Raw genomic sequence first — 9,776 nt, 5'->3', positions numbered from 1 at the left:
TGCAGGAACTCACAACTACCTGCTGACCTGCAGGGACCCTAATTTCATGCCCAAGTGATCTCCAGAATCCAGCCTGGCCTGGAGGAAATTCACCTACCATTCCACAGAGGCAATCAACAATTCTCTGGGCATGAAAGGAAGAGCCACAAGAGGCAAACACTGACACATCCCTTCCTGCCCACCCACTCACAATCCGAGTTCATAAAATCAGCATTTCAGTCAGCTGACTGTCTAGCCTCTAGTTAAAAACTTCAGAGCATGTGTTCTTCAGAGAATGTGCAGAGTTCCTTATGGCTGTGGTCCCCAACCTGCGGTCCGCGGCCCGGTGCCGGGCCGCAAAGGCCAGGGCGCCGGGCTGCGGTTCCCTCTCCCCACCCCCCCCCGCAGTAAAAAACTTTCCCGGGCCGCAAGCTTACGGCCCGGGAAGCTTCTTACTGCGGGAGGGGGAGAGGGAATCAGGGCTGCACCGCGCATGTGCGCGGCCGAAATCGGGCATGTGCGAAAGTGCCGCGCATGCGATTTCAGCCGCACAGGCACGCTGCGCGGGCGGGGCACTTGCCGTGCCGGTCCCCAGCCGGAAAAAGGTTGGGGACCACTGCCTTATGGTACCAAAGTATGGAAGAGTCATTAACCTCCCGTGGACCTCCATTTCTGCTGAAGACAGAAGCGAAAATCCCAAATGTCCTGATACTTATGATGAAAAGAATTGGACCTAAGCCACTCTCCTCTCTGAAAGTGATGAGCTGATTTTGTTAGTCTTGTGCAAATTGCAGGCCCTGATATCAGTGGCTGTTGCTGACATCAGAGCACACACTTTTGCGCTGAAATCACCTGCTAAAATTATTTGTCTGGGAAAACTTTTGTTCCAGTTCTTCCATATATGTGATAAGTACATACACACATACTCCTGGGAATGGTAGAGAACAGGAAGGCCTGGAGGATCATTGTCCATGGGGTTGCGATGGGTCGGACATGAATTTGCAACACCAATACACACAAATACAGGTTTGATTGCATGATGTGTCCAAAGTGCCGTAATATCTTGTCTTCTAATGACATAGTTGGTTTGTTCCTCTCCAAACGATCTTGTTGATAACTTTGGCTGTCCATGGTATTCACAGCATTCGTCTCCAACAGCATAATTCAAAAGCATCTATTCTCCTGTCTTCCTTCTTCAGATTGCACATTTTCATTGGTCCAATAACACTTTGCCACCACTGGACTGACTCAGGGCAACTGTAGTAGAGGTACTTCTCTTACAAAATGGTATTGTTGTAAGGCTTGCTTTTTGAACAATCTTCTGGGAACAGCCTCTTCTCAGAGGTTCCACCTTGAGAACAGAACATACAAACATTTCAGTTAATAGGCAACAGCAACAGAATTTAGAAACAAGATACTGTAATGATTGGGAAGAAGGAAACTGGGAGATTGGGGCAGTGGGGCTGCTGATAGATATGGATCAGTACTGTAGGATACCTCCATCACTGTGTTCAACTGAAAGCCTGGTGGAAGAACTCTGTTTTGCAGGCCCTATAGAACTGTTTTAGTTCAGTTAGGGTCCTGGACTCATTGGGGAGCTTGTTCCACCTGGTTGGGGCCATGGTGGAAAAGGCCGTGGCTCTTGTTGAACCCAGGCAGGTATCCTTGGGGCCAGGGTTCACCAATCTGTTAGAGTAGATGGAGCATACCACTCTTCAGGGCATATGGGCAAGGAGACGGTCCTGGAGGTTTGAAGGACACAGGCAGCGTATGGCCTTGAAGATGAGTACCAGAAAAACATGACCTGGCAGTCAACTGGAAGCCAATGCAGCTGCTGAAGAATCGGGATCATGTGAGTTCCCCATGGTATTCAGGTAAGGATGCAAGCGGCTGCACTGTGTTGTAATTTCTGGAGCAGGGATAAGGGAAGGAGCATGCAGTGCAAGTAACAGTAATCCCACATAGAGGTGACTGTGGCAAGGTGTCTTATGTCTGGAGAAGCATGCCTGCCCAAAACCCTTCTCTCTTGAACAAAACGAAGCGGGCCCTCCAGATGCCCCTGCTGGAGCCACACTTTGCCCTCACAGCCAATGGGAAAAGCTCTCCTAGCCGCTCTCCACAGCGACCTCCCACCGGATAACCACTCATTTCCACCATTTCCCACCATACCCAGACAGCCTCTTTCCTCCAACCGGATGACGTCATCCGACGGCGAGCGTGACGCGGGGAGACGCCACGCCGCCCCCACCAACCCGAACGGCCGACCAAAGGGGGAGGGGCCAAGGCCCCCTAGCAACCCGGCGGGCCGGCTTGGGCCAATGGAAAAAAAGACCGGCGCGTCCGCCAGCCAATCGGGTCGCGGGAGTGGGGGAAGAAGGCGGCAAAAGGCGGGTCTTCTTCGTCCTGTTGCCGACAAGATGGCGGCGGCGATGGCTGCTCCAACGGCTTTGTTTCCCTTCAGCGCCTGAAGCCCGGGCCTCCCCAGCCTCGCCCGGCTGCCATCGGTGGAGACATGACCGCGGAGCCCGCGAGGTAGGCGCCACCCGCCATGCCTGGGTTGGCGGGCGGGCAGGCAGGCGGGCGGGCGGGCGGGAGGGAGGGAGGGAGGGCGGCGTCTCCTCCTCCCCCCCTCGCAGGCGGGGCGCGCCCCTCCCCCCGATCCCCCGCGTAGAAAGGTCCGCCGGCGGCTGAGGCTCCCCTCCCCCTCTTCCCTGAGCCGCGGCGCCTCAGGGGTGGGGATGGGCGGCTGCGCCTCCCCCTTCGCCCCCGCTGCTGCGCATGCCCGATGGAATCGCGCCGCTGAGACTATTTTTCCCGCCTCTCTGCTGCGCCCCCTGGTGGAAGGAGCGGCTCTCGTGCGGCAAGCGGCCGGCCCCGCCCCTCCACCACGTGACCGCCTGGCTGCTGCCCTCCCGCCCGTAGCACCACGTGCTCCTGTTTCCGCGCTCGACGCCGCCTCCTCGGCGTGGTCCAGGGTCGCAGGGAGGCGGGGGAGCCGCTTCCCGGCTGGTGGTCCTGAGATCTGCCCCGGTGTTGGGTGCTTTTGTTGGGCTGCATGATGATGACTTGGAGAAGAGTCCAGGGTTCTGGTTTCTGCGGGCCTGTCGTCTTGCCGTGGGAGAGGCACGCCATGATTTTGGACGGGTTTTCCCAGAATTGGAGAATATTGTTTTCATGTTTTCCAAGGAAGTCCTTTAAGAACTTCTACTGTCTGCCATCTTTCCTGAGTTGCACACCTTCCTGCCCCCAGAATCTCCTTGCTTCGAAGAATAAACCTTTTTGGAGAGTTTGACAAGTCAAGGGTTGCCTTGTTAACTTTTAGAAGTCCATCTGGAAAATAAATAGCATTCATAGAATTGCAAGGGGTGTTTCAAAGCAGAGTTTCCTTAGGTAAAACGTAAAAGCTTTATCTTAAATTGTTTCTAGATGTCAGTGGCTCTCAGGTTATAGTGGATAGGTAGGTGGATTTACTAAGCTTCATGTTTGCTGGATTTTAGGTACCTGAGGTCAGTTTATTTATTTATTTATCATACTTCTATACCGCCCTCCCCGGAGGCTTTGAAAGGTAAGTACCATTAAATGTTGCTAGTTTGCAGAGACCAAAAACAAAACTGGTTGAATTACTGCTATAATGAGGTACTTTTTGTAGGCAGGTTTCTCTTGACATCCCAGAACCCTGATATAATTGAAGCAGTTGCAAAGTTTTTATGTCTTGCCATGAGAAATCGTGAATGTATCATTAAAGCATGATCTTTGCCTTTGTTTTCACTAGCAGTGGATCCTTTTACACTTTCGTTCCTTATATTGTCCTTATGTATGCCATTAAAGGCTTGTTGTTGGTATGTGCGTGCATTCTGGTTTTGTGCACCTTTGCTCAGAATTTAGTGTCACTGAGTTTTGGGGGACAAATGGGCATGATCCAAAATCCACCATAAACCTTCCCCAGTTTGTGGTCCCCAAACTTTTCATGGACTTTGGTTTGGGGTTCAACTGGAAGCTATTTTACGCTGATAGGTCGATGAGGGCAAATGACTTGCAATCTGGTTAAAACATACGGAAACCCTTTCAGGACACTAGTTAACATCCCTTGCTTTCAGAGGGAGGTATGGAAACTCGTGTGCTGAGATGGCTCAGCACACCCAAAACTCTGCACAGTCATGTATTTGGAGGGGTGTGCTGGGATGGTGGTGTGGGCCCACCACACTCCATGCCCATCATGTGGAGAGAGAACTGTTTGGTGGAAAACCCTTATAGGGTTCCTTGCACTCCTATGTGAGAAGCTATACAGACTGGGGGGTTGAGTTATAGGGGTGGGCTTTAAGATCACCCCAAATGGATCTGGAATTTTTAAGTCTCTGCCTACTCCTACTCATGAGTGCCCTGACCAGGAATGCCTCAGCTAATTCCATCATCAAATCTCAGAAATGAAGTATGAGTGACACTGATTAATATTTGTATATGAGACTGCCAAGGAAAACAAGGTTTCTGTGCAGAGGCAGGCAATGGCACAGCACCTCTGAAGTCTTTTGCCTTGGAAGCCTTTTCCAAGCTTTTGACCATGGAGGCACTGTTGAAATATTTTTCAGGCTTTGAGGCAGTGATCCCCAACCTTTTTTTGGCTGGGGGCCGGTAGGGCAACTGCCCCGCCCGCGCATGTGCGGCCGTGCCCGCGCATGTGCTGCCGAAATCGCGCGTGCGCAGCAATTCCGCACGTGCGCGAAAGTGCCGCGCATGCATGATTTTGGCCACGCATGCGCAATGCGCGACGCGGCCCTGATTCCATCTCCCCTCCCCCCCCCAGCAGTAAGAAGCTTCCCGGGCCACAAGCTTGCGGCCTGGGAAGTTTTTTACTGCGGGGGGGCGGGGAGAGGGAACCGTGGCCCGGCGCCATGGCCTTTGCGGCCCGGCACCGGGCCACGGACCACAGGTTGGGGACCACTGCTTTGAGGGACTGGGACTGGAGTTCCCCTAGTGGCTGGTTGCCAATCTGAAAGTGCAAGCTATATACTGCAAGACCTCTGTTGGTTCTATGGGGCACCCACAACCTGGCCCTTCTGTAGGAGACCAATCTGTAAATTTGAGTGAAGGACTGCCAGCTGGCATGTCTCCTGAAATGTTTAACTTTATGATAAGGTATATGTTAGGAAATGAAATGAATACTATTTGTCACAGGGGTCTGTCTTGAATGTACCAGCATTATCTTTACCTCCTATGATGATGCATCCTCCTGTTACATATTATTCCCCACCTCCTTCTGTTCATTATGAACGGGTTTCTCATTCTATTTCTACCAAGGTGGCTAGAAAGAGATGTTATAATACACCTATGTCCTCAGGATCTTCTGTGAGTGATCCAGAAGAAGGTTGCTTTTTAATGGATGAGGAAGCACTGGTGGAAGATAATCAGGTTCCTGAGCCACCTCAGATTTCTTAAGTAGGAGGATTTGCAAGACTTAATACAAAAATGTATTAGTCAGCCTTATTCAACCAAGGGTGACTGAGGCTCCACCAGAAAAATATTAAATTCAGGGTAAAAGGTAAAGAAGTATCCCCCCCCCCCATGGAGGCGGTACAAAAGGTGTTTCACATTCCTTAGCTTTTTGAGAAAAAGATAAAAGCAGAAACGAAGAAATCTTAGGCTAACAAGCAGTTTCCAGCATTTATTAAGAAAATCTACAAACTCTCAGACCATGCTGAAGAGTTTCTGCAAACAACCTTGGTTGATGTGCCAGTCACAGCCTTACAATCAGAGGGTCTAGTTCCTCAGGATGGTGAAGGTCACATTAGAGACCAGATGGATAAGAAGGCAAATCTTTCCCTTAAGGCATGTGAAGCCATGGCTATGGGCATCAGAGCAACTATCACTGTTTCCACCACGGCCAGGCCTTCCATAGTCTGGACTAGAAAGTTGGTAAGCTTGATTCCTGAAGCAGATAAGAAGTCCATTAAGGGTGTATCCTGGCTCCTTAAGGCAGTTTGTTTTTTAGCAAACACTACCTTGGATGAATGAGCCTCTTGTGGCGCAGAGTGGTAAGGCAGCCGTCTGACAGCTTTGCCCATGAGGCTGGGAGTTCAATCCCAGCAGCCGGCTCAAGGTTGACTCAGCCTTCCATCCTTCCGAGGTCGGTAAAATGAGTACCCAGCTTGCTTGCTGGGGGGTAAGCGGTAATGACTGGGGAAGGCACTGGCAAACCACCCCGTATTGAGTCTGCCAAGAAAACGCTGGAGGGCGTCACCCCAAGGGTCAGACATGACTCGGTGCTTGCACAGGGGAGACCTTTACCTTTACCTTACCTTGGATGCGATTATTCTGCAGCTCTGGGGGCTGGCGTCTGGCATCTGCTAGATGGTTTCCTTGGTTGAGAGCCTGGCCCGCAGACAATCATTCCAAACCATTGTTATTGCTTATCCCTTTCAGGGAGATAAGTTTGCCAAAGCCCTGAGTATAATTTTGATTGAAACTAGAGATAAGCAAATGATGCCAAGGTTTGTGAGGAGCAATAATGATAGAAAGTTTCAAGGCTTTTCTTTCAGATCGCACTGCCAAGATACCAGAAGAACAGGAGGGGTTCCTGGGGAAATAGTGTTCCTTTCGCTAAGGAAGATACTCCCATTATAAAAGACAAGAGAAGTCTCACAGGGACCTCTCTCAAAATAAAGCATGACTCACCAGAGAATGAAGAGATTCCAGTAGGGGGTCATTGTTCCCTCACAGGTGGTTAAATTGGCAGTCTGAGAAATGGACTGCAGAAATAATTCAAATTGGGTACAAAGTAGAGTTTTTTTGTAATTCCTCCCACCAAATTTTTGGTGTCCCCACTAAGCACAATTCATCTCAAGAGAGATGGTCTTTTAAAAGCAGTTCAAAATTTATTAAACATATATAAGGTAAATACAAACAGTTCCAACAGAGAAGCAGAAAAAATTATACTCAGTTCTGTTCATAGTGCCAAAACCAAATGGGGATTGGCATCTAATTCTAGATCTGAAATTAATTAATCAGTTCATTAGGTTAAAAAGGTTCCACATGGAGACGCTAAGGTCGATAGCAGAAGCGTTCAACCCAGAGGAATTCCTAACTTCCCTAGATCTCAGGGAAGCATACCTACATGTGCCAATATTTCCAGGGTGCAGACAGTTTCGACAGTTTTGTGCGGGGGATTCCCATTACCAATTTCAAGTGTTCTCTTTTGGCCTCAGAGCTGCCCCTTGAGTATTCAGCAAACTGATGATGATTCAAATTGTGGCGCTGCGCTAGTTAGACTATGCCTTGATCCAGGCATCATCAGCAGAGGAATCAGCATCACACACAGAAAGTGATTTCCACTCTCAAGGAATTTGGATTTCTACAAAGCCTGGAAAAGACTTCCATTGTTCCTACCCAATGTTTGGAACATCTGGGGGTCATATTGGATACAAAACAGGGCAAACTAATTTTGTCAGACAAAAAGATTAAGAAAACCAGAAATCTGGTGTGGGTGGTGATAAGAAAATGCCCAATTTCACTTATAACCCAAGCAAAACTCATGGGATTAATGGTGGCAGACATGGAAGCCTTGCAAAGGGGAAGAATCCATCTCCGTCCCTTCCAGTCCTTTCTCAGGCCATTTCAGGAAAGAATAACAGCAAAGTCAAACATCAGAGTCAGGTTAACTCCCTCTGTAAGGAATAATCTCTCGTGCTGGATGAGAGCTGTGAATCTCAAACAGGTCCCTTTTTTTGTGGTAGGAGTCAGCCCTATTCACAGATGCCAGTGGGGAACCACTCTAGGGACTTGGCATATTCAAGGGAAATGGTCCACACAGGGGAAGGAGCTTCCAGTAAATTTGTTGGCAATCAGAGCAATTTGACTAGGTTTGGTTCACTTTCAAAACAACTTCAGAAACATATCTTGGTAAGAATGAGCAATAATACAGCCAAGACTTACTTAAACAAGGGGGGACGAGGTCTTCCGCACTTCACAAGGAAGCAACTCTGATTTTACAAAGGACAGAGGAGACTCTTCTGTCCCTGAGAGTGGAACACATCAGAGTTCTGAATGTACAGGTTGATTGGCTCAATCGCTAGGAGGTCTCAGAAGTAGAATGGTCTTTGAATCGGGGAGTGTTCAAGATAATTTCGGAGCATTTTGGCAATCCAGTGGTGGATCTGTTTGCCAGTCAGGCAAGTGTTCTCTTACCTTAATTTTGTACCAGGTTCTTTCATCTGAGAGCAGGACAGACGGATGCCCTGACGGCTTGGTGGCTGCAGGGTCTCTCATACGCATTTCCTCCAATTCTGATACTTCTCAAGATACTCAGGGAAATCAGTCAACAGGGAGCACAGGTAATCTTGGTGGTTCCATATTGGCCATGCAGACTGTGGTTTGCAACAATTCTGAGATTAGCAGAAGGAAGACAACTGACCTTACCGGTAATATCGGATCTCTTTAACACAGGGTCCGATTTGGCATTACGAGCCAGGCTGGCTACAACTGACTGCATGGAGATTGAATGGTCAGCTCTTTTAAAGTGTGGCCTTAGTGAGAAAGTAAATGATACCATATTGGTGGCTAGAAAACCTTCCACGGTTTGAGAATGAGTGAAATTTAGCAGGATCCAAAAGATCAAGTGATTTCTCCCCCTTCCACCCAGTAAAGGGCAAACCACTGTGTCCCTCCCTTTGAATGTCCATGAACAGGGACAAGTTTTCAACCCCCTCCCCCCATAGGGGCTTTACAATCTTGTCATCTGCTTTCACAAGCCACAAAGCACAGGCTTTAGAACCCACATGATCACCGAAGCTAGCCCTCATTCCACATCGCTCTGGCTGAGACTCCAGAAACAATTAAAAGTAGTCCCTGGAGATGACCAACATTTGGGATAATGACACAGTGGAGTGCCAAGATTTTATCCACCAAAATAGTTGTCAAAACTTCTCAGCTAAGTGGCAATTGAGTATATCAGGGTCATAAGTGGTTGAGATGGCCATTGCGCTAGCAGATTCAATGGAAACCACAATTACATGAACTGTGAAAAGAAGTGCTGCTTTGTAAAGAAATGCTGCTTCATACCAGTCATGTATGCAGTACCTGTATTGTGGCTTGATACTGGGGTACTTTGGTGGTTGCCTGGGCTGCAATGGCCTGGAGCAAGAAACTGCTGATTCTGGTACCTGAAGCAGAGCGGTACATGTGGGAGGAGATGCATGGGAATCTCAACTTGTATAGCTGATCAAGAATTTGCATGTTCTAAATTATGATTTCATGCTAATAGTTTTTGATAAGCAAATAAATATTACATACATTTCAATTTCCCCCAAACTTTTTTGTTTTTTACTCAAGTAGTCAAGTATGTGGCATGATGAGTCCCTTCTCTGTCCTTCTACCGCCTACACAACTTCTGGGAGTTTTATATCTCCTTTGTGGTTGGGACAGGGCAGTGTCTTGTCTAGGAAATCAGGCTTGGAATTTAAAACCATCTTAGATCAGTGATTCTCAACCTTGGGGTCCCAACACCATTTGGAGGTTGCCTGACCCCTTCTCGTGGGGTTGCCATGTTTGCGGTGGCGGCCTGTGGAGGCCAGCGGTGGGGCCGAACCATGGCACTGGCCGCCTCAGGATTGTTGTGCACATGTACCTGTGAGCACACGCATGCATACTTAATCCAGTTCAGTTTGTTCTGGGAAGTAACAACATGGAATGTCCCAGGCTGCGATCTTTGCTCAGTAAGAGGAGGGGGGATTGGATTGAATTCTGGACTCTCTCTCTCCTGCCCATGTTTCCTCTGCCGCCTCTTCAGATTCAGCTCCTTACTCTTC

At 48.8% G+C, this 9,776-nt stretch overlaps 1 protein-coding gene across 2 annotated transcripts in view; it reads left to right on the top strand.

Annotated features, from left to right (window-relative positions):
- The first annotated feature begins 2,309 nt into the window (after positions 1-2,309).
- The window catches only part of ATRX (ATRX chromatin remodeler), a 115,800-nt gene continuing 108,333 nt past the window's right edge, over positions 2,310-9,776 (top strand). The window contains exon 1 of one of the 2 annotated variants that reach the window (XM_077309147.1): positions 2,310-2,511. In XM_077309147.1, coding sequence (XP_077165262.1) covers positions 2,492-2,511 — 20 coding nt within the window. In that variant the 5' untranslated portion in view covers positions 2,310-2,491. The remainder of the gene's footprint in view (positions 2,512-9,776) is intronic. The other variant, XM_077309146.1, reaches the window with a different exon arrangement.

The sequence above is a fragment of the Paroedura picta genome, chromosome 13 (genome assembly GCF_049243985.1).
Source record: "Paroedura picta isolate Pp20150507F chromosome 13, Ppicta_v3.0, whole genome shotgun sequence".
NCBI classification, from domain to species: domain Eukaryota; kingdom Metazoa; phylum Chordata; class Lepidosauria; order Squamata; family Gekkonidae; genus Paroedura; species Paroedura picta.
The sequence above is the reverse complement of the archived record's forward strand: the minus strand, read 5'-3'. Positions and strand labels throughout refer to the sequence as shown.